This window comes from Hemiscyllium ocellatum, chromosome 24, assembly GCF_020745735.1.
Source record: "Hemiscyllium ocellatum isolate sHemOce1 chromosome 24, sHemOce1.pat.X.cur, whole genome shotgun sequence".
In the NCBI taxonomy this organism is placed as follows: domain Eukaryota; kingdom Metazoa; phylum Chordata; class Chondrichthyes; order Orectolobiformes; family Hemiscylliidae; genus Hemiscyllium; species Hemiscyllium ocellatum.
The window spans coordinates 17,451,784-17,477,564 of record NC_083424.1 but is presented as its reverse complement, the minus strand read 5'-3'; the positions used below and the strand labels follow the sequence as shown (position 1 = coordinate 17,477,564).

At 39.6% G+C, this 25,781-nt stretch overlaps 1 protein-coding gene across 2 annotated transcripts in view; it reads left to right on the top strand.

The window, feature by feature from the left end:
- The window catches only part of LOC132827079 (probable E3 ubiquitin-protein ligase HECTD4), a 302,053-nt gene that overhangs the window by 187,779 nt on the left and 88,493 nt on the right, over positions 1-25,781 (top strand). For both annotated transcript variants that reach the window (XM_060843537.1, XM_060843536.1), the window contains exons 39-48: positions 1,767-1,969; positions 3,405-3,540; positions 9,314-9,496; positions 11,638-11,802; positions 13,460-13,629; positions 15,605-15,720; positions 16,665-16,768; positions 18,508-18,669; positions 19,466-19,614; positions 20,366-20,445. In XM_060843537.1, the coding sequence (XP_060699520.1) occupies positions 1,767-1,969; positions 3,405-3,540; positions 9,314-9,496; positions 11,638-11,802; positions 13,460-13,629; positions 15,605-15,720; positions 16,665-16,768; positions 18,508-18,669; positions 19,466-19,614; positions 20,366-20,445 (1,468 nt within the window). The remainder of the gene's footprint in view (positions 1-1,766; positions 1,970-3,404; positions 3,541-9,313; positions 9,497-11,637; positions 11,803-13,459; positions 13,630-15,604; positions 15,721-16,664; positions 16,769-18,507; positions 18,670-19,465; positions 19,615-20,365; positions 20,446-25,781) is intronic.

The window sequence follows — 25,781 nt, the reverse complement described above, 5'->3', positions numbered from 1 at the left end:
TGGGAACCTTATCAAACACCCAACTGAAGTTATATAGGTTACATTCACTGCACTGCTCTCATTAATCCTCTTTGTTGCTGCTTCAAAAATTCAATTAAGTTAGTGTGATATGATTTACCATGCCCAAATCCATGTTGACTATCCCTAGTCATTGCCTTTCCAAATACATTTAAATCCTGTCCCTCAGGATTCCCTCCAACAACTTGCCCACCACCGATGTCAGGCTTACTGCTCTGATGAAGAGCTTATGTTTGAAATGTTGGTTCTCCTACTCCTCAGATGCTGCCTGACCAGCTGTGCTTTTCCAGCACCACACTCTTTGACTCTGCTCTTTAAAAGGTCTTATTCTTTCCCTCATTACCCTTTTGTCCTCCATGTATTTGTAGAATCCCTTTGATTTCTCCTTAATCTTATTGGCCAAAACTATTTCACGCCCCCTTTTTGCCCTCCTGATTTCCCTCTAAAGTATACTCCTACTGCCTTCAAACTCTCATAAGAATTCACTCAATCTCTGCTGTCTGTATGCCATATGCTTCCTTTTTCTCTTGGCCAAAACCTCAATTTCTCTAATCATCCAGCATTCCCTACATCTACTAGCCTTCACCCTAACAAAAACATCCTGTTTCTTGACTCTCATTATCTCATTTTTGAAGACTTCCCATTTTCCAGATGTCCCTTTACCTGCAAACGTCTGCCCCCAATCAGCATTTGAAAGTTCTTGCCTAATAATGTGAAAATTGACCTTCCTCTAATTTAGAACTTCAACTTTTAGATCCTGTCTATCCTTTCCCATCTTTAAAACTATCCTTTACAACTAATAGGATTATGGTCACTGGCCCAAAGTGCACCCCCACTGACAACTTAGTCACCTATCCTGTCTTATTCCCAAGAGTAGGTCAAGTTTTGCAGCTTCTCTCGTAGGTATATTCGCATTACTGAATCAGAGCATTTTCATGTACATACTTAACAAATTCCTCTCCATCCAAGCCTTTAATACTTTGGCAGTCACAATCTATATTTGGAAAGTTAAAATCCCCTATCATAACCACACTATTATTCTTATGGATAATTGAGATCTCCTTACAAACTTGTTTCTCAGTTTCCCCCTGAATATTGTGGGGTCTATTCTCCGTTCCTACTAAATAATTTTTCTAGACTTCTTCCCAGGAATATCCTCCCCAGATACAACCATAATGTTATCTCTAATCAAAACACTACCACCCCTCCTCTCTTGACTCCCACCAAATCATTCCTATGGCATCTATACTTTGGAACATTAAGCTACCAGTTCTGTCCATCCCTGAGCCATGTCTCCGTAATTGCTATGATATCCCAGTGCCATGTTCCCAACCATGCCCAGAGTTCATCTGTCTTAACTGTTCTTCAAAAGTATTTTTACTTTACTTTGGTGTTAATAATCTTATTTTTATCTGTTATTCAGGATACAAGTTCCATCTCTTAAATATATTCATTACTATCCATTCCTTACATTTTGCATCTTCTGTCTCAAATGGGCAATGACTTCTGTGTGTATAATAAAAGTCAAGGAAGTGCCTTTCCCTGTTTGGTTTTGTTTTTAAAGTTGAGAATTCATACATTGCATAAATCAAATAATTGGGTCACTATTAAATTATGATAAATAACTGCGCAGTGTTTCAGCTTATCTGTAGAATGCATGTTCCTTCTTTATCCTGAAACAGAATAGTATTGTGACTTTGTATTGACAAAATATGCTTTCTGAGACTAATGATTTAATTGGTTTGCAGACTGGGTATTGTGAAGTTATCACAGAAGAAGCAGTTGCAGCCTTGCGGAAGGCCACCAAATGGGCACAGTCAGGGCTAATTGTAAGTGTGGGCCCACCAGTGGAGGCTGCCAATCAGGATGCTACCAGCGGGCTGACAACCGGTGATAAGAAGAAAACAGCTCGGACGTCTATCTGCAGAGAAAAAAATGCAGAACTTGCCAGGTAAGAGATAGTGAGAATGGATAATGAGGAAATGCCCTTTTAGAATAGAGCACAGTTAAACTGGTCAAATTCTTCTACTGAAAAATATCATCACTTCCTGACTTAAAAATTTTGGACAGTGCAAGCTATTTACAAGACCAACTCAAAACATCTGGAAGGTTGCGAGAGGCTAAAATAAAGCAAGAATAGGAATCTGGTCGCAAGTGTGTGAGATCTGAGAGAGAAGTTGTTAGAGATGTACAGGACAGAAAACAAACCCATTGGTTCAACTCCTGCAGAGGCCAAGGCATAAATTAATTAAGTACCATTTGCCAGTATCCTTCCAAATGCTTCCAATTCATATACCCATCCAGATGCCTTTTAAATTTTGTAATTATACCAGCCGCCTCCACTTTTTCTGGCAGTTTGTTCCATACACACCACCCTCTGCATAAAATAGTTGCCCTTTAGGTTCATTTTAAATCTTTCCTGTAAAAACTTAAACCTATTCCCTCTAGTTTTGGATTCCCCGACGCTGTGGAAAAGACTTTGACTATTCACTGTATCTATGCCACTCATTTTATGAACCTCCATTGGGTCACCCTTCAGCTTCTGAGCCTCCAGGGAAAATAGCCCCAGCCTATTCAGTCTCTCCTTATAGCTCAAATAGTGGCAACATTCTTGTAAATCTTTTCTGAATCCTTTCAAATTTAACAACACCTTTCCTACACAGGGAGACCAGAATTGTGCGCAGTATTCCAAAAGTGGCCTAACAAATGTCCTGTCTGGCAGCAACGTGACATCCCAACTCCTAAACTCAATGCCCTGACCCATAAAGGCAAGCGTGCCAAACAGCACCTTCACTACCCTGTCTTCCGGAGTCTGTACTTCCAAGATCCCTTTGTTCAGCAACACTCCCAGAACATTGCTGTTAAGTGTATAAGTCCTGCCCTCATTTGCCCTACCAAAATGTAGATCAAGTTCCTATTGCTTCCAGGTAGAAGGGAGAGCGAACTGATGAAAGTACTAATGCAGCTTTAAGTTCTTGGGAATTTAATGAGTTATACTAAAGATTAATGTTTAGTCTTCTATCTTTGTTAATGAAATATTTTTACAATACAATGGAACACTGAGATTGTGAAAAGTGCTTTCTAAATGCAAGTTTTATTTTAAAATGTCTGAGGTTACATTTGGTCAAGACCTGGGATGAGCCAGGATGATATGGTCAACATTACTTGCAAGGCATGCTTATTTCTACAACATGATTTGGGAATTAGAAGAGAGTTGAAGCAATAGCCAAGTTATTAACAATGGAACCTGATGAGTCCCTTCCAGAATAATGTTGAGACTGGAATGTGACTTGAAACTTTGATTTTTTGTTTCCTTTTGATTTAATATTTGGGCTCTTGAAAACATAATTGTTGGTTCCAAGAATTGGTCTGTCTTCTTCCTGCAGAACAGACCCAGTCCGACCATTCATCAGTGGCCATGTAGCAAACAGCATGGCAGCAGAAGTGATTGCTCTGCTGCATAACTTATTAATGGCTCCTGAGTTCAGCACTGCCCAGATCTGGACCACCACAGCAGAAAAGGTATGTCAAACACGATGCAGAGGTTAAGGCATAGAACTTATTTTGAAACAAGATTTCTAGTTTTGTTTTCTGAGTTTTTCCTGTTATTGACACTTGAACCAATGGACTAGTGGTTGCTGGAGACCCTTAGCTATTCGCTGTCTTGCATTATCTTGATTTACAGCTTTTGTGCAACAAATTCAAGAAAGTGATATATAGTGGGGAAGAACAGTATGAAACTTGAAATTTGATTATCTGCAAAAAATGCTTTTGATCTTGTAAGTCAAAGATAATTGTCTTTAGTTTTATAAGGATCAGTTGAAATTGATTTCAGAGTTTCCAGTTGATATTTTATAGATTCTGGTTCAGTGAGCCATCAGGATAAACTGTAATCTGCAAGTCTGGTAGAATATTTCAATAGTTTGTTTATCTGTTCATTTGTGTTACGATACTAGCAAGAATCAGACTGTCTGTAATTTTAATAGATTCTGTTCTGAGGTCACTTCACCCAAAATGTTAACTCTGACTTCTTTCCACAGATGCTGCCAGACCGCTGTGCTCTTCCAGCAATTTCTGATTTAGTTTCTGACTTACAGCCTCGCAGTTCTTTCGTCTTTCGGAAAACTGTGTAGGACCAAGTACAGGAACAGGCAGCATGGTGGCTCAGTGGTTAGCACTGCTGCCTCACAGCACCAGGGACCCAGATTCAATTCCAGCCTCAGGCGACTGTCTGTATGGAATTTGCATTTTCTTGCTGTGTCTGCATGGGTTTCCTCTGGGTCATGCAGTTTCTTGCCACAGTAGGCTAGGTGGGTTGGCCATGCTAGGTTGCCCATCGTGTCCAAGGGTGTATAGGCTAGGTGGATCAGCTGTAAGAAATGTGGGGTTACAGGAATGGAGTGTTTCTGGGTGGGATGCTCTTCAGACAGTCAGTATGGCCTTGATGGGCCAACTAGCCTGTTTCCACACTGTTGGGAATCTTTGAATTTTAATTAAGTGTTGGGTTTTTTTTTTGAAAGGCTGGTAATGAAGTTTCTGTTGTGCGTAGAAGCCATCAACCGCATTTTCTTGCATTAGGATGACACGGTGGCTCACTGCTACCCCACAGACCACCTTAAATCTATGTGGAGTTTGCACAATCTCATCATGCCTTCATGGGTTTCCTCCAGGTTTTCTCCCACAGTCCAAGGATGTACAGGATAGGTGGATTGGCTGTGCTAAATTGCCCATAGTTTCCAGGAATGCTTGGGTTAGGTGAATTAGCCATGAGAAATGTAGGGTCACGGATGGAGAAGGGGCTGGATTTGGATGGTATGCTCTTCAGAGTCAATGTGGACTGGATGGATGGAATAGTGTGCTTCTATGATTTATGTGACTCCATCTTCTACAGCCCACTTTTCCCCACAATAAGTTCCAGTAAAGTTCCATTGTAGTTCTGACTCCTAATTTCAGAACAGTATTTTTTCCAGGATCCTCCATTTTCATTTCCGATTCGTTAATCTCCAGCCATGTTAAAAAGATATTATCAGTCTCTGGTTCACAAGGGCACAAGTGTTTTAACTGTCATCTGGCTAAATCTGTGGGATGTTTTGAAGACACAGTTAAGGATTGAGCATGATTCTGTGTAGAAACAAAAAACTGCAGGTGCTATAAATTAAAAACAAAAACGGAAATTGCTGGAAAAGCTCAGCAAGCCTGGCAGCATTTGTGAAGAGGTATTAGAGTTAAGATTTCAGGTCCAGTGACCCTCCTTCAGAACTGGGTCACTGGACCCACAACGTTGATTCTGTGTCTAGCCTCAGTGGATATAGAGGAAAGAGAGACGATCACATTCTAGATCATAGTGTTTCTGGAGTTTTAGTTTGTCAATGTTATCATTGATAACGATAGCTTTTCTTGTCTGCATGTTCCCCTGCAGAGTACTAATTTCAATCCTTGTACCGCTCCCATTGCTTATCCTCATATGTTCTGTTATGAAACCCTCCTGCTTAATCATCTTCGAAAAGTAACCAACTGGCAGGTCAATCCCATCCTTCTCTTCCTGTAGGAGTACAGATCCAACTCATATGTCACTAGCGTCAATGGTGACTTTAAAAGGTTTTGAAAAGTTTGATGCAGATAAAACTGGTTTAGTGGTTAATATTGACTTCAAATTGTCAAATGCCTCCTGGCATTGTTCTGTCCACCGAAACTGTGTTGTTCTTCAGCAAATTCGTTAACGGTGCAATTACACTGCTGAAGTTTGGAACAAACTTCGTCTTTGTGTTCTGTGAGTCAGCAGTCAATGACCGATGTTATGTCCCAAGAATGTCACCTCTGCTTTCGCTAATTCAGTTTTATTTAAGCTTATCACCAATGTTGCTTCTCGTCATCATTCAAAGAGCTCTGCTAACTGTACCATGTGATCTTTCCAGGACTTACTAAAGATCACTACATCATCCAAATAGATTGCACAGTTTGTTAACCCAGCCACAGCTGTGTTCATGAGTCTTTGGAATGTGGCAGGTGCATTGTTCATTCCAAAGGGCGTCACTTTAAACTAATATAGACCATTTGGGGTTACAAACGCAGAAATTTCTTTCGCCCTCTCTGATAAAGGTACCTGGAAGTCACCACACATTAAGTACAACTTGGTGATGTAACTGGCTTGTCCAACTTTCTCGATACAGTCCTCTAATCTAGCAATTAGATGTGAGACTGATTTTGTAACAGTGTTGACTTTCCAATAATTCACGCAGAACCATTAAGTCCCATCTGGTTTGGGAACTAACACGATCGGTGAACTCCACCAGGTAAATGATGTCTTCATTGAGCATGGCCGCCACCTCCATCTGGGCCTGTTTGGCTTTGAAAGGATTAAGCCGATCAGAGTGTTGTCTTATCGGAGTAATATTCCCTATGTCTACTTCATATCCAAAGCATTAGTCCTCCCCATGTGATTCTTACATATGTCCTTATCTTGAATCTTTCAACTGCGTTCTATGCTCCTGAGACAGCTTACTAACCTATCCCAGTCCTTAAGGACTTCTTCATTTTTTTTTATTTTGAGGCACATCAAAATCCACACCCTCTGGATTTAATTCCTCATCCTGCGGGACAGTAGCTAGCACCTGTTTCTCCAGTTCTTTCTCTCTTGTATAATACATTTTCAACATGTTCACATGACATACGGATACCTTTTTTTCTATCTGGCATCTTTACTAGATAGTTCACTTGACTCAACGTTTTTTCAATGTGATAGAGATTACAAAACCTGGCTTTGAAGGGATCTCCTATCACTAGTAACAGTACTAACATGTTATCCCCTCGGGAAAATGTCAGAGTTTCGGAGCTTTCATTTGCCACCTGTTTCATTCTATACTGTGACCTCTTTAGGTACTCTTTAGCTATCTCACCTACTCTATTTAATGTCTCCCTCACCTCCAATACATTATCTAAGTGTGAGACCTCCAACTTTAGTCCTGTCAATATTTTCAAAGGGCTTCTCATTTCATGACTGAATATTTACTCAAAGGAAGTAAACGGAGTAGATTCATTTGGGGCATCTCTAATGGCAAACAAAACAATTGAGATGCCTTTATCCCAATCAGTTGGGTAATCCTGATAGTATGCTCTCAACATAGTCTTTAAGCAAGTTTTGAGAAGATTTGTAGCTCAGGTTGAGGTTCTGGATGTAGGTTTGCTCGCTGAGCTTCATTTTCAGGAAGGGTAATTTACAGATGTTTTGTCACCATACTAAGTAACGTCTTCAGTGAGCCTCCAGACGAAGCACTGCTGGTTTTTCCTGCTTTCTATTTGTATGCTTGGATTTCCTTGGGTTGGTGATGTCATTTCCTGTGGCGATGTCCTTTCCTGTTCTTTTTCTCATTTACCACCAGTGAGAAAAAGAACAGGACATAACATCACCATAGGAAATTATGTTGCCACAGTAAATGTCGTCATCAACCCAAGGAAACTCAAACATATAAATAGAAAGCAGGAAGCATCAGCAGTGCTTTGTCTGGAGACTCACTGAAGATGTTACCCAGCATAGTGACGAAACGTCTGTAAATGACCCTTCCAGTTCAGGGAGCAAACCTACATCCATGTTCTTCAAGGTCTGATGCCACCTTTCTAAAACTCCCTGGGATTCCGGATGATGCACACTGGATTTAAAGTGCTGTATACCTAAGCTATCCATAATCTCCTTAAACAGCCTAGCAGTAAAATTTGACCCTTGGTCCAATTGAATCTCTCTGGGCAGCCCATACTGTGTGAAGAAAGCTACTAACTCCTCTATTACCCTTTTTGCCTTGATACTCCTTAATGGAATTACCTCCAGAAAATTGGTAAACATATCTATTATGGTTAACAAATACTGGTTCCCATTTTTAGTTTTCAGGAGGGGATCTACACAATCAGTTATAACCCGTGTGAAAGGTTCTTCAAATGCAGGAGTTGGCAACAAAGGTGTTAGCTTCATTACTGCCTGTGTCTTTAAAACCAACAACACAGAAAAGATTTATCCAGTGCAGTAATCTGTAAAAATCAGAGTGCCAAGGAATATTTAAAGTAAAAATTAACAAGTATAATGGAATAATTAAGGATTCATTATTTACAACTCTTTCCTCTAACCTATCTTTTACTTTCCCTTTTCACAATACTCGTCCAATAAAACTCCCAATTAAGATTTATTAAAAAAAAACCTACTTATCTCAAAACCAGGCGGCTTTCAGTGGTTCTTTTCTTCTTGGCGATTCTGCTTCACAGGTTACTGATCGATAAAGGTACCTTTTAAAAGAGGTATTTTTCTGGCAGTCTTTACATGCTGGTAGCTTGGCAGTTCTCCTCTCAACTGTTCAATTTTTCCCAGTCTTACAGCCCCCCCCCCCACCGCGCCCAATGATTGTGTAATTGGATTTTAAGACTATTGGAGGTGGGTATTTTGGGATATAATTTAAACTGTTTGGCCAAATTCAAATTTGTTTTTGTCTCCAGGCAACTAGCTAATCGAGCTGTTCAACCAAATGTTACATTTATTTTCAGAACACTTGGTGCTGTCAGATAGTTTTTGCTAACTTTTAAGTCTCTTAAAGGTACAGTACATCCACATCTTCATAATAGTTCTAAGCAGTATTATGTTTCTACAGATTTCATTGTGTCCCAGTGATGTCTAATTTTATTTCTTCACTAATGCATTTCATTAAAAAATGACTGGTGTGCTAGCATGTCTGTTCAAAAGTGGGAGTAGACCCTAACAGCTCAGTATAATGAATCTCCATCCTCTTGGGCTTCTTCCAAATCTATGCCCCAAAATATTTTCATTCCCTTTCCTACAAACTTACCTAACCTGGTCAGCTTTTACAGTCTGCCCTGGAGATTCCAACACTAGCACTACTTTTTCCATCTCTACAATATCAAATCACTTTAATTGTCTCTCAGTACTGCTGAAATTCTCATCTATGCCTCCAATCGCTTCATCTCAAATTTAAAATTCTCAACCTTCTCTTCCTTGACCTTAGGCATTGTACTCATCGCAAAATTCAACTCTTCCAAGAGATCCTATTGCATCGTACCTTCCACAGTCCTTTTCTTCCCATCTGTGGTCAGTGACAGAGCTTTCAGTGATCTCTTGTTCTCACAGACGCACTCACTTCAAAAGCCCGCCTAATTATTTATCATCATCACCTACCACCTCATTTCCTTCATAATCTTAATCATCATATATGTTTAGACATCTTTTATGTTGAAGGTGTTATATAAATATAATTTTCCTTTTCATGTGCCTACTGAAATCTTGTTCTTCGTCCATCAGGTTCTCTCTCGAGCACTGATGTACATCCCTCAGCTTGGTAAGTATGCAGAGAGTGTCCTGGAGAATGGAAGTAGCAGTGGGAGAAAACTGGCAAAGCTGCAGGCTATTGGACGGCAGGCAGTGGCAGCACTTTGTGCACTTGGAGGCTTCAAAGAGACCATTAAAATCGGATCTGAAGTACAGGTAATCTACTCATTGTCTGCATGTTTCTCATGCATCAATGTGTTGGACATTTGTAGTAAAATTAAATTTTTATGCAGGTTATACATCTAAACCTGATCTTCCTTAATGTGCACTTTTAAACATTGCTTCAATAATATTTGAGTGGGTTCAATGTCCATAGTGAGGTCATTTTGATCATTAATAGTTGTACCCTGGGCCTAGGCTTGGTGGAGAAAGTATTTGGGTGCAGGTTACAGCAAATAAAAGCCAACACCCCAGTTGATAAAGTTATGGGAACAAACATCAAGAATTCAAGGTATCATCATAAGTGTTCCACATACTAAAAACTTTAACATTAATGATGTAGCTATATAAAGCTGTCACCTCTGTTATAACGGGATGCAGGCTTGTGAGAAAGTATGTTTCCTTTTACTAAGTAGTTTCTCAGCAAATCTGAATACAAAGAAAGACTTGAAAATTTTGGGTTTTTTTTGTTAGTGACATTGATTGTGAGGTGATATATTTGATGTATATTCAAAAAAATGAAAAAATGGAAGTATGTAGATGGAAGCAGATTGCTTTGTTCCCAGCAGCTGAGATGTTCAAAATGAAGGAGCATGGATGCAAGAAATTTAGGATAGCGATCAGGTGAAACGTGGCCATGATTTTGAGGCTGTGAAATTCACTTCCAGAATTAGTGATTGAGAACAGAAATTAGGTCAATTTCTGGTATTAGATTAGATAGGTGAATGAAGTGTATTAAGAGATATGGTCTCAATGCAAGTAAATAACATTGGAATTTAAATTAGCTATGATCTAATTGAAAGGAAGAAAACAGGTTTAAAGGATTACAAGGCCTCCTGTTGCTTTGAAGAAAAGGGTGGTGGGTACATTGGAGGCAATCCTGAGGGACAGGATGTATGTGTATTTGGAAAGGCAAGGACTGATTAAGGATAGTCAACATGGCTTTGTGCATGGGAAATCATGTCTCACAAACTTGATTGAGTTTTTTGAAGAAGTAATAAAGAGGATTGATGAGGACAGAGGGATAGATGTGATCTATATGGACTTCAATAAGGCGTTCGACAAAGTTCCTCATGGGAGACTGGTTAGCGAGGTTAGATCTCACTGAATACAGGGAGAACTAGCCATTTGGAAATAGAACTGGCTCAAAGGTAGAAGACAGAGGGTGGTGGAGGAGGTTTGTTATTCAGACTGGGGGCCTGTGACCAATGGAGTGTCACAAGGATCGGTGCTGAGTCCTCTACTTTTTGACATTTATATAAATGACTTGGATGCAAGCATAAGATGTAATGTTAGTAAATTTACAGATGACAACAAAATTGGAGGCGTAGTAGACAGCGAAGAGGGTTACCTCCAGGTTACAACAGGATCTTGATCAGATTGGCCAATGGGCTGAGAAGTGGCAGATGGAATTTAATTCAGATAAATATGAGGTGCTGCATAGGTTTAGGGTGAGTGGGGAAAGATATAAAAGAGACCTAAGGGGCAACTCTTCCACACAGAGGGTGGTATGTATATGGAATGAGCTGCTAGAGGATGTGGTGGAGGTTGGTACAATTGCAACATATAAGAGGCATTTGCATGAGTATATGAATAGGAAGAATTTAGATGGATATGGGCCGGATGCTGGCAGGTGGGACTAAGTTGGGGTTGGGATATCTGGTCGGTGTGGACAGGTTGAATGGAAGGGCCTGTTTCCATGCTGTTCATCTCTGACTTGGAGAGATATATTGGAATAAGGTTACTAATTTGAGCTTGTTTGTTGAGGATGTGGTGCTGGAAAAGCACAGCAGGTCTGGCTGCATCCGAGGAGCAGGAGAATCGACTTTTCATGCATAAGCCCTTCGTCTGGACTCCTGCTGATCCTCCCTGCTGAAGGGCTTATGCCCAAAATGTTGATTCTCCTGCTCCTCGGATGCTGCCTGACCTCCTATATTTTATTTGCACCACACTCTCAACTCTGATTGCCAGCATTTGTAGTCCTAACTTTCTACTAGTTTGTTGAGGGTCAATGTTGACATCAATGGTTGCATTGAGTGACTTGTTTCTATACTGTCAATCATTTCTATTCCTGGCAACTCTGAAGACTATTTTTATTCCACTTAATCGCTGAAAATATAATTTTATATTTTCTTCAGATTTCAGGGAAGGGCATATCTGGAAGCATTGGAGTGGTGACTTCTATTAATGAGCAAGAAGGTATTGCCACAGTCCGACTCCCCTTATCTGATTTTCGAAAGGCTTCCAAAGCATCGGACACAGTGACCGTTCCAATCTCAAGACTGTACACCCCACGATGTGAGGTTAGTTGTTTAGGAAATCATGAAGAATCATCGCTGCTGCATTGAAATGGCAAGCATTTAAATTTTGCAGAAATATTGATCTTGGAGATAACTATTCATTGTTGTACTGTTTTACTAATAACTATAATAACTCATTCTGTTGCATTTCTGTGGTGCCAGTTATCTGCTAGGTGCAAATCATTACACAATGGTTTGCCAGACTTTACATGATACTCTGAATTTGTCTTGCATTCCAAGTTCTTACTATTTTGCCAGAATTATCATCCACCATTTGTTTGCACAGAGCACTATCCTCTCTGTTATGTTGCTAGGGATGTTCTTAAATCCTCTGCATCACATTTGCTTGGATAAGCACTCTAATTAATTTCACAAGTGATGTTATTAGAGGATCTGGTGGTAAATTTGTTCACGCTGTCTTCTCTCTCTCTCTCTCATCTCTCTCTCTCTCTCTCATCTCTCTCTCTCTCTCTCTCATCTCTCTCTCTCTCTCTCATCTCTCTCTCTCTCTCTCTCTCTCTCTCTCTCTCATCACTCTCTCTCTCTCTCATCATTCTCCCTATGCCCTCCCAAAGAAGAGTTGTTTTAACATAATCCGGGATGATGTAAACAATTGAAAGTATATGTAATTCCTTTAAAAATGTTTGCAGTAAAGTTATTGAACAATTTTCATGTCCATGCAGTTTTGAATAAGTCTCTAATCCTCAATCCTCCCCACATCTTTAGAATCCTTAGTCCTTGCTACTCTGTGAGCAAATTACTGCAGATGCTGGAATCTGTACTGAAAAGTAAAAAATGTGGAAATCAGAGCAGGTCAGGCAGCATTTGAGAGAGACCAAGCTAACATTTCGAGTCTACCTGACTCTTCATCAGAGCTGACATGAAGTGTGGAGTCAGTACTATTTGTGAAGTGCTGGAGGAGAAAGGGTGCACAGTATGTGATGGGTATGTGAGAATGGCAGAACAATGGTGTATTCAACTGCTAAACTGGGGGAAAAAAGTTGGAGTTGGAGAAGGGGAGGAAACATGGTGACAGGGAATGCAACACTTACTACTACTTACTAGTTTGGCAGTACTTACTGCTCTGTGATCAAATGTTAACCCACCAGACAAATATATCTCCAAATAGATCAGAAGGCACCTGATGTTCAACACCAGAGATGCCTTGCAACATGTGACCTTTTGCACTAAGGGGGATATTAAACCATAGGAGTAGAAGTTTACCGATCAGCTATGATCTCATTGAATGATGGAGCAGACTCTATGGCCTGAATAGCCTACTTCTGTTCCTCTGTCTAATGATTCCAAGTATATGCTTATTCCTTCCAAGTGCCTTCTATTTGGAGGCATATCGACCTGCTAGGTCAATATACCTACTGACTGTAGAGTAGTACGACTTTGATTTCAGCTGAGGATTTATCATGGTGGTGGATTCCTATTTTTAGCAACAAGCTAATTCAGAAGGGTGGATATTGGTGAATTTCATTGGTTTCCTACTATCTTAGTTGCAGACCATAGTGTGCTGTCAAGATTTAGGAGAAGTGACATGGAGAAGAAAATGGAGCCCAAAGAAGTTGATGGGGTTAGCTGTTTAAATAACTATAATGTTTTAACAATTTCCCGTGAACAGATGTCTTTTGATCTTTTATGTATGTTTTAGGCCTTGCCTCTGCATAAGCTGTCCATCACTGAAAAAGTAGTCCAGGCAGTTCAGTCCATGTTGCTTCCACAAGAAGGGAGTCTCTCAATTCTGACCTCACTCCCTGCAATTGGTGATGGCTCCACTCCTGTAATGGCAGTAGTACGACTTGTTGCTGAAATAAGAACCAGGTAATGTAATCTGGATGATGTTATATCTTGCGTTTGCCTTTGGTTTTATCTTGTTCTCTGAATGCTTCAGGTTATTTTTCTTGTAAGAATTTGCATTACAATATTCTATAAAACTTCCCTTCTCAAATACGGGCTATTGGGGAGCATTATTTAAGAGTCAAGATTACATTTTAACACTTAGACAATGGATTATATTGATTGGCTAGAATATAACTGATTTGTTAAATGCCTGTTCAATACATTCGGGTAGCTTGCTGTTATAGACCTAGAGTTAATTTTGGGCCTTATGTGTAGAGCTGGACCAAGATGTCACCTGCTAAGTCAGATTTCCTAAGGCTGTGTTTATTTCCAACAAGTATCAGATGTGTCTCAAAAGATTTTGCAGGAGTATTTAAGAATTTGGTATGTCTGTGGCAAGAATGTCACATACTTTTTGTCAAAAGTTCAATAACTTTTAAATTTCAGATAATACTGTAGCTGCATTTGCTGCCACTAGTGTACATGCGTAATGTGCTGCTTTAAATCACACATGCACATTTTGGGGCAGGAGTATGGCCTAGGGAGGGAGAATTTGATATGGACAGAGGAGAGGGAAATGTGTGGGAGTTGGTCGGGACCAATCGTGCATACATATTCCTGAATGAGAGCACGTGTAGTTGCCGGCAGTTGCCTGTGTCAGAAGTTTAATGTTAGGTCATTGAAGCATAGTAGATATCTTGTACATTAACTCCAGTTCATACCAGTGAGAAAATTCAGCATGTTTTGATGACTATTAATAAGAAATAAATTGATGAATCATTGATCCTTGTTTGTATACTGAAGTAAAGGTATCCATATATTTGAGTAGAAGCCTCAGTGTCCTGAGACCATTTCTGACCGTATCTCAGCTATCTGAAAGGGCGAATTGAGCTTTTCATATTCTGTCCATTGGAGATCTAAACATGTTAATTTGTGCTTTTCATTCACCAATATGTTTATAAATTGTTTTGGTGGCACATTATTCCAATTAACTAACTTACATTTGACAGTTCTAGTTGTCGTGCTGCTTCAGGATATTACTTTTGGTACAAAAGTGACACATGGCTGTTGTGTTGTTTTTCTTGAGATTTTTACACTTGATGCAACTGCAACACGCCAACTTCTTTGAACAACCAAAATTTAATTAAGCAAGTACAAGCCTTCTGGAGGAACCCTTAACACACATCGCAGAGCTTGCAGATGTGCCAAAAGTCTCTCTGAACAAAAGAAACAGTCCTTCCTTTATACAGTACAAGAGTTTGACATTACAGTCAGTAACGCCCACAAGACGACCCTCAGCCATTCCCCCACAGTCACATGCCACTCGAGACACATGGTAGTGATCACATCATTTCCAGAAACTCTGTAATGTGACTCATTCTTTATTGGCCAAATCTGTTGTAAATCTTTTTTTTTTAACTGCAGGGAGTGGTCAGAATTTTAATTGCAATGCTCTTATTAATTCTGAATAGGAGATGGTAATGTAAATTCTTTTACTCTGGATAACTAAGAAATGGCCATGCAAATGGCTTTGAGTGGCAAGAGATGTAGAATGTAAGGAATTTACATTCCCCTGTAAGACAGACATATATCACTCTAAGACAGAAGCATACCACCCTACCCCTGGGACGTCCAATCTCCTGCAGGTCAGCAGTGCAATTTAATACCTCAGGACCTACAACAGTACTAATGAGATGTGCTTCTTTAAATTATATAAAATTGAGGAAATAGGCAATTTGAAACTCTGGGACAAAATCTGTATCCAAATGTTATCCTTAAATCATATTTGGTCATTGCAACATTTTCTTCATTGTAAAAAAATTCTGGTTTGTGAGAACAAAGTTCATCAGTGGAGGAATTTGCAGTTCGTCCATTAAGGTCAGCAGTAAGTAACATTGTAATTTCAGTTCTGGATTTATTTTGTTTAAATAACTGAAAAACTCTACTACTGTTACAGAGCATGCTTAGTAATGGCCCAGTTACTGGAAGATAGTTTGTTCTGTGAGGAGTTCATTCAGCAGTGTCCAGCAGCAGTCGAGGTTCTGAACCTGGTGGCACAAGAGTGTAGTCCTGGTACGTTTGCTGTTCTAAATCGCAGTTAAATGTAATAGATTCAGACTTTGTACCTTCAAGAATGCATATGTATTGCCAATATCCTCAGTATAACAAAGGCATGGAGCAGCTGTATGAAGTTAATTTTATTAACCATAAAGATACGCATCAAGATACCTGAAATCTGAATAAATGTCTAATTAAAATCTAAGCAATATAGAGTCTTGTATGAGTCCATTGAACCTGCCTGCATCACATAGTGTATTCCGTACCCTAAATACTCGCTATGTGAAAACATTTTTTGTTACACCACCCTTGCTTTGTTTGCCCATTACTTTAAATTTATTCCCTCTTATTCTTTTCTCTTTTACAGGCAGGAAAAGCTTCTCCCTATCTACTCATGATTTTGAAAACCTGTATAAAATCTCCTTTCAGCTGCCATATTTCCCTGGAGAACAGTCCCAACTATTTCAATCTATTCACATAACTGAAGGTTCTCATTCCTGCAGGCATTCTTGTAAATCGCTTCTGCACACACTCCAGTACACTCCTATCTTTTCTATAATGGGGCACCCACAATTGTATACAATAATTCATCTGATGTCTAACAATTTTCTCATAATTGCTCCTATATGTTTATAATTATCCTTATTTTGTAATTTGAAATCAACTTTGCTTACGTGAAAGACTGTGGTTTATTAGCCTTGAGTGTCCTCCTAATGAAGTTATTGTTTTTGAAATTTTAATATTCAACTGTTTACTTCCTATGCCATTTGAGATTTAGTCACATTTTTGGACCAAAGTTTAAAATAAACAGTTTATTTGTGAGCTGACAGCAGAGTACATAACAGGGTCTTTAGCAAGTCTGATTAGAAGGAGATTTTGAGGTGTTCTACAGTTTGCATATTTCTGTGCCTTGTAAATCCTTTTCCATTTTAAAAAGGAAAATATGCTCTTATTTTCAGGTGAACGGTTGGTGGTTGTAGAGGCACAGTGTGAAAGATTGAGGATGTTATACCGGGACTGTGCTCGTCCCCCACCTCCCCCACTGCAGTCTGACAGGAGACAGGTAATAGTACTGCAATGTATTGAAGCCACATTATTACACACTATCAATCTACTTCTCTGCGATATACACGTTACTCTACGGAGTATTATTTCCACATCTTCTCAACTTATATCTTTAATTTTTCTGAGGAGATTGCTAATGCTAGCTGTAGTTAACCTGCTCAAAACATGACAGTGTGCTAACCAGTTCTTTCTTGTCTTTTTAATGAGGGTAAAGCACATCACCGAAACCCTATTCCTCATCTACTCTCTGATTTTGTTACAGATTGGTCTCATGAAGTTTCAAAAGTTTTTAAAAACTCAGATTCCTTTCAGTAATATTGCTGCCTACTTTCTAATTTTCTGTCCATAAGAACTATGAAGTCGGAGTAAGTCATTTAGTCACTCAAGCCACCTCTGCCATTATATAATATGAAGGCTTTTTCATGTCTGCACATCATAGCCCTCAACCCCCTGGTATTTCAAAAATCTGTCTCCCTCCTGCTTAAATACACAGCAATCTAGCCTCCAAAACTTCTTGAATAAGAGAATTACACACATTCATTAGCCTTTGAGAGAAGACATTTCTTTGCACCTCGTTTTTAAATGAATGTCTCTTTATTCTGTAAATATGTCTTCTAATTCAAGATTCCCCTATTATTGACAACATTATTTCGGCATCTGCGTGTAAGTAGTTCAGTTGCTGGATATCAGTCCTTTAAATCAGAACAAATGCATCATGCTTTAAGATCGCAGTGTGATTCCAGAAATAGTCTGATTTTATCCTGTAGCCCTGAATATCCTCTCCACCTTTTACTGAAACTGCTTGTTCTGAGTTCTGAAAATATGTTTCCTTCATTTCTATGTAGGTTAGAACATATTCCAAGTCACGTTTCATTTCACTGTACATTTTAGTAAATTTTTAATGTTTAGATAACAAGTCTTTTTTTGCTCACATCTGTTACATGTTCATGCCCCACAGAGAAGATCATGGAACAGCGCCATTTCCTGCTATTTGACCATTCCGCCTTATTAACAGTAACAAGGAAGTGCACGGGGTGGCCGTGGGTTATATGCTCAGTGATACCTTTTTTCCTTCTTTCAGGTGGATCCTAGTGGTTTGAGAGGCAGCTGAATCAATGTAATTCAGTAAGGAAAATATAAGGAAATAATTTGGAGGTGAACTTTATGCCAATTTTCTCCCCTCATCTTGTGAAGATGCTGATTCTTATTGGGAATCTGGACATTGTCCAGTGCCTCACCCAAGTGCCTTTCTTCATGCATAAACTCTACCAGTGAGTGCAAAGAAACTGTTTAACTGTATGAGCCCAATTCTGTTCTTATTGGACATTTCAGAGAGACAATTTCCAACGCAGGTCACTAAATAATGGTCAGGAGAAGGAATTTTACACACTTTCCGTTATCACTTCTTCCCAAGCCAGAGAACTACAAAATCACTTGATGCTTTTACTTAAATCAGCTAGCTCACTATATATGTAGAATTGAAACTTAAGACCTTCAAACCTATGTCATTGTTCACAATACCAGATAATGTTTTCACTTTCAAGGCCATTGGAGGAGCTTATCCTAATCATAAACCTACTACATCCAGCTTGTTGTTGGGTGTTCACTTGCTTGATTGGGTATCGTTGAGTGTTGTAGGGTTAAAGGAACTTCATTTTTTTGTTTCTTTTTTGAAAATAGATTGTTTTGAAATAAATTTCAAATTGAAAGTGTTACTTTTCCACTTTGTTATTCCAGCCAAAAGAAATTACCTGGTGTCCCTCTCGTGTCTTCCCTCCGGTGCGTGCGTGCATGTTTTCTTCTCATCTTACTGCTGTGACATTCTTAGCTGATCCAAGTGCAGGAGGTGGCTTGCCTCGTGGGACATTTATCTATGCTACATCACAGATACCTGTGCAGGTAGATGTTTGACATCAAGTGTGAAGGATAGATATTAGAATAAATAAATGTTATTGGATTAACTGTACTTACTTCCAATTCTGAATCAACAAGCTAGCAACAAATCTTAACGTCCAATTGGTGAAATGAGAAAAATGAAATTGAATGAATTGGTTGACTGAAACTACTGAGATAATCGACTTGAAATAGCCGATTATGGAAAACAAGAAAAGTAAATGAAAATAAACATCAAGTGATTGGTGACCAGTTTTATTTAGTTACTGTAGGACAGTCAACACTTGAAAGAGAAAGACAGTTGGGGCCTTTGTCAGAATTAAGCCTTTGTTTTGATGAACCCCACATCAATGTTAGCTTGTTTTCTTTTACAAATGCTGACTAACCTACTTTGAACCACCATCATTTTCTGTTATTCCAGGTAGCCCAAGAGTTGAACGAGTGCTGTTTTGATGATAATGCAGTTGTCTCCATTTAGAAATGTGCCCTAGGGTTTTCTGTAATCTTGGTATCGTTCCTGCATTTTGAAAACTTTGTAGTCAATCACAATTTGCTGGAACTCGGGCAGAACCTATATTCTTGCCATCTGTGCACTGATCTAATTGGGCGCATCTGGTGCCTTACTCCTCCAAAGGCTAATCTATTAACATGTTTTGGTTTTGTGTTGCAATTTCAAGTACATACTCATATATTACTAGCCCTTATAAAAGAAAATTAATATCTGCTTAAGATATGCATTTGCAGTCTCCTTGTTTGTGGTCATGTACCCATAGTTAATGCTGTTTAATGTGTACTTTTAAAGGCACCATCCTTTTATTGGGAATTAGAGATTGTTTCCTATGGAGACACAGATGATGACAGTGGCCCAATCGTGTCTTTTGGATTTGCTACAGAAGCTGAAAAAAGGGATGGAGCTTGGACAAATCCTGTTGGAACCTGTCTCTTTCATAAGTAAGTACCTATAATTTGCTATCTTGTTCAGACACTGGGGAGGGTGTGATTTAACTGCAGGTTAGTTTTGCTTGTCATCTTACAAGAGAAAATATTATCAAAGAGCCATGACTTGTAAATAAAGATGACTTTCTTAAGTCATCTTTAATGTTAGCATGCATTGTTTCCATCGGTAGATAAATTGAAAGCAGTTGGTTATGGTGTGAGGGTAAATGCTAGTTATATAATAAGAGATTAGAGAAAAGTCTTTTCACATGAAAATTTTCAAGACATGTAATGCTTTGCCACTAGCAATCATCAGTGTTATATCGGAACACTCAGGAAAAGATATTAAGTGATTATTTAGAGAATGTAAAATCGCATGAAATTAGTGCAAAAAAATGGGAATAGCTTTGGGAGAAAGCAGGTAATCTGGATTTTAGAAAAGCCTTTCCCCCAACCAAAGATTGAATGAACGTTTTACTCCTGTGCTTGAATTTCAATTTTCAGTATTCATCTTTCAACATTTATCAATAAAACCCTGAAGACAACTGCTCGATAGAATAGAAAATGATGGTGACTCAGTAAATCCTGAATGTGTCACACTGATTAATCTTGTGACAAGATCTGCTCTGTGCTTCTATATTGATTCTGTACATTGGCACTTTTTTGTAACGTGGGCCCTTTATTTGGACTTAAAAGTAAATATGTAGAATACTGGTTTTTGGACAAAAACGTCCAGCTGTATGTTCATTTATTTTTCTCTATGCAGTAATGGGAGAGCTGTACATTACAATGGATCCAGTCTGCTCCAGTGGAAGAGTGTTCGCTTAGATGTCACCCTGTCACCTGGTAATTAGCAGTTTTGTGTAGATTTTTTTACTTTAACTGGAATATGTTTCCAAAGAGGTCAAAATTCCAGAATTGTTTGAGTTTGTTACATTCTGCCATTGATTTTCTCTCAGTTCCTTTTTATTAGTATGTTTGTATTTTTGTTTAATCATAGCAGCAAACTGCCCCAAGTTACAATCTTTGTCATGTAAAGATCTTAAACCTTTTCACAACTTTTTCAGTTCTGTTATGTATGATGAGCTGAATGCATTTCCAGCTATGTGGAATTGTGTTCCATCCTTGTTTATGTTTCTAGTATCCCAATGTGCCTGGTGCTGGAACCTACCAGGGAGAAGGCAATTCTGGATCTGGTATTGTGCAACGAATCAGAATTGATCAGGGACCTCGAAGTGAAGGAGCCATTAGGAGGTAGTGACCATAATACAATAAGCTTCAATCTGCAATTTGAAAGGGAGAGGGTACAATTGGTAGTGACAATATTTTAGTTGAATAAAGGGAACTATGGAGCTATGAGGGAGGTGCTGGCCAAAGTTCAATGGTGCAATATCTTAGCTGGGATGACACTGGAGGAACAATGGCACATATTTCTGGGTATAATGCAGAAGATGCAGGATCAGTTCATTCCAAAAAGGAAGAAAGATCCTAAGAGAAGGCAGGGGTGGCCGTGGCTGACGAGGGAAATTAAGAAACATATAAAGTCAAAAGAGAAAAAGTATAACATAGCAAAGATGAGTGGGAAAACAGGACTGGGAAGCTTTTAAAGAACAGCAGGGGATTACTAAGGACAAAAGACACAGAGAAAAAAATGAGGTGCGAATGTAAACTGGCCAAAAATATAAAGGAGGATAGTAAAAGCTTTTTTAGGTATGTGAAAGGAAAAAAAATGGTTAAGACTAAAATTGGGCCCTTTAATGACAGAAACAGGTGAATATATTACAGGGAACAAAAATGGCAGAAGAGTTGAATTGGTACTTCAGATCTGTGTTCGCTGGGGAAGACACAAGCAATCTCCCAGAGGTAACAGTGGCTGAAGGACCTGAACTGAAGGGAATTTATATTTGCCAGGAAATGGTGTTGGAGAGACTATTAGGTCTGAAGGCTGATAAGTTCCTGGGGCCTGATGGTCTACATCCCAAGGTACTGAAGGAGATGGCTCGAGAAATCGTGGATGCATTGGTGATCATTTGCCAATGTTCTATAGATTCAGGGTCAGTTCCTGTGGATTGGAAAGGAGAGAGAGAGAGAAAGCAGGGAATTATAGACCAGTTAGTCTGGCCTCAGTGGTGGGAAAGATGCTGGAGTCAATTATAAAGGATGAAATTACAACACATCTTGATAACAGTAGCAGGTTAGGTCAGAGCCAGCATGGATTTATGAAGGGGAAATCATGCTTGACTAATCTTCTGGAATTTTTTGAGGATGTAACTCTGAAGGTGGACAAGGGAGATCCAGTGGATGTAGTGTACCTGGACTTTCAGAAAGCCTTTGATAAAGTCCCACATAGGAAGTTAGTGAGCAAAATTAGGGTGCATGGTATTGGGGGCAAAGTACTGACTTGGCTTGAAGATTGCTTGGCTGACAGGAAACAAAGAGTAGTGATAAATGGCTCCCTTTTAGAATGGCAGGCGGTGACTAGTGGGGTACTGCAGGGATCAGTGCTGGGACCACAGCTTTTTACAACATTTATTAATGATATAGAAGATGGTATTAATAGTAACATTAGCAAATTTGCTGATGATACTAAGCTAGGTGGCAGGGTGAAATGTGAGCAGGACGTTAGGAGAATACAGGGCGACCTGGACAGATTAGGTGAGTGGACAGATGCATGGCAGATGCAGTTAATGTGGATAAATGTATGGTTATCCACTTTGGTGGCAAGAACAGGAAGGCAGATTACTACCTAAATGGAGTCAAGTTAGGTAAAGGGGTAGTACAAAGAGATCTGTGTGTTCTTGTACACCAGTCAATGAAGGCAAGCATGCAGGTACAGCAGGGTAGTGAAGAAAGCTAATAGCATGCTGGCCTTCATAACAAGAGGGATTGAGTACAGAAGCAAAGAGGTTTTTCTGCAGCTGTACAGGGCCCTCGTGAGACCGCACCTGGAATATTGTGCGCAGTTTTGGTCTCCCAATTTGAGGAAAGACATTCTGGCTATTGAGGGAGTGCAGTGTAGGTCACAAGATCAATTCCTGGAATGGCGGGACTATCTTACGTTGAAAGATTGGAGTGACTGGGCTTGTATACCCTTAGTTTAGAAGACTGAGAGGGGATCTGATTGAGACGCATAAGATTATTAAAGGATTGGACACTCTGGAGGCAAGAAACATGTTTCTGCTGATGGGTGAGTCCCGAACCAGAGGACACAGTTTAAAAATAAGGGGTAGGCCATTTAGGACAGAGATGAGGAGAAACTTCTTCATCCAGAGAGTGGTGGGTGTGTGGAATGCTCTGTCCCAGAAGGCAGTGGAGGCCCAGTCTCTGGATTCATTTAAGAAAAAGTTGGATAGAGCTGTCAAGGATAGTGGAATCAAGGGTTATGGAGATAAGGCAGGAACAGGATACTGATTGAGGATGATCAGCCATGATCATAATGAATGTTGGTGCAGGCTCGAAGGGCAGAATGGCCTACTCCTGCACCTATTGTCTATAGACTGTAGAGAAATAGATGGTGACATCTTGCAAAATGTCCAGATGTCCAAAATGTCCAATCATAGCAAGTGGTTCATCTCCATCGAGTTTACATTGTGTTCCTGTACAATTGCATTTGGAGTAATCCTAGCAACGACTAAGGCCCCTCATCTATTTTACATCAAATGCTTCATTGGTGATATCTGAAATGGTGTCTGATTCCACGTGTACACTGGCAACTTCTATCACTCTTTGGCTTGCTCCATTTCCTCTGGTTAGTTACACTGCTTCTTCCAGTTGAATATTTGAAAGACTTTGTCATTGTCTTCAGTCTCTACCACGAACACGACTTGTTAAACACTTTTTGACACTGACCATAATTTGGCAGCTTCACTGTCTGAGTTTACATTGTGATGAGGTTCTGATTCCATATTCTGCCCATACAGTGAATGCCTAGATCTATCTCCATGTGATTACAACTGCTGCTGCATAAGCCCATCAGTTAACGTCCTCATTCATACGTTTGTTGCTAACCTGCCCAGCTGCCTCCCTAGCAGCCACCATAAAGTTTAATCTTTCTCTGGTATGTGTCCTCTATAATATGTCAAGTCGTCTTCACTCCTCATCAATGAGCGTGCTGGGCTAGTTCTAATCTTAGCTCAGAATCTGGCAACTGTTTCATTTAAAGTTCTCATTCCTTTAGTTGTTCAGGAGATACAGAGGGGCGAGGAGATCATTCAGTCCACTCAAGATTCTGGCACTCCTTCAACCCTGACCTGTTGAACATACTGATTTTTATCATTGGTGGTGGTGCCTTTCAGCTGTTGAGTCATGTACTCTGAAATTTTCTCCTTCAACTTGTCTGACTCTCTAGGTTTCATTTTATGCATCATTTACCAATTTTTTGTCATCCGTGGATTGGTATTAACTTTTTTGATCATGGATCCTGTGAAGTCCCTTGGAATGTTCTAGTATGGTAAAAATGCTGAGAGTTGTTCCATAATTTAAATGTGTTGTAAAGGCTGTGGAGGCTAAGTCAAAGATACATAGGTTCTTGAAAATTAAAAGCGTCAAGCATTAAGGGGAGAAAACAGGAGAATGGAGTTGAGCAATGATCAAATGGCCTAATTCTGCCCCTATATCTTACAGTCTTGCGTTATCCCAAACTTGTTAAGCTGGTAAATGATTATTTCTTTGAACCTTCACAGTTGACCAAAAACAAATTGAAAAAATTGCTAGTCAAGAAATGGCCATGTACAATCCTACCCTCTAGTCTCAGGCTTATTTCTGTCAACCTCAGAGTTAAGTCACAGTTCTTTCTATATACTTAAACAAAATCTCTGTTACATACAAACATTGAAAATGGGAGTAGACTATTCAACCCTTTAAAATCATTCTGCCATTCAATAAGGCTAATCAAATTGTAACTTCCAATCCTCATTCCTACCTAACCCAATAACCTTTCAACTTCTTGCTGAGCAAGACTCTAGCTACCTCGACCTTAAAAACATTCATGGATACTCTCCTGAAAGGATGGAGAAGCAGAATTCCAAAGATCAACACCATCTGAGAGAAAGTTCACCTAATCTGTGTTTCAAGTGGTTAGTCCTTAATTTTTAAACAGTGACTGTAGTTCCAGATTCTCCCATAACAGGAGACATTCTCTCTACAAGACCATCACAATCTTGTATATTTCAATTAGATCACCTATTACTTTTCTTAACTCTAGTAGGTATAAGTCTGTTCTGCTCAACCTTTCCTCATAAAGCTCTCTGAGCTATTTAAATTGGCATCAACATGGATTCTGCCCTTTTGGTTTTTTTTTTAAAAAGTCCCCCAGTAGCATTGACATTTAGCCACAAATGACTACTTGGCTGTCAACTTTGGTCTTGATCCCCCTTGTTCAGTACCCAACCAGGGCCAACTATCTGTCCTCTGGTACACAGTTTGTTTGGCTCCTGCCAGTGCTCCTGAAGAGCACTGTATTTGTAAAATCAGTGACCTAAAATGTTAAAAGATTTACCTCTTAATTGTGGTTTCCCGACTTCCCAGTGTGATTTCCTGGGTCTTTGACCTGTGGCAGCCAACTGCCTGGTCAATTTCATGTTATAGAATCATGGAGATGTACAGCATGGAAACAGGCCATTTGGTCCAACCCACCCATGTCGACCAGATATCCCAACCTAATCTATTCCTACCTGCCAGCACCCGGTCCATATCCCTCCAAACCCTTCCTATTCATATACCCATCCAAATGCCTCTTAAATGTTGCAATTGTACCAGCCTCCACCACATCCTCTGGCAATTCATTTCATACACGTACTACCCTCTGCGTGAAAATGTTGCCACTCAGGTCTCTTTTATATCGTTCCCCTCTCACCCTAAACCTATGCCCTCTAGTTCTGGACTCCCCAACCCCAGGGAAAAGACTTTGTTTATTTACTCTATCCATTCCCCTCATAATTTTGTAAACCTCTATAAGGTCACCCCTCAGCCTCCGACACTCCAGGGAAAACAGCCCCAGCCTGTTTAGCCTCTCCCTATAGCTCAAATCCTTCAACCCTGGCAGCATCCTTGTAAATCTTTTCTGAACCTTTTCAAGTTTCACCACATCTTTCTGATAGGAAGGAGACCAGAATTGCACGCGATATTCAAACAGTAGCCTAATCAATATCCTGTACAGCTGCAACATGACCTCCCAACTCCTG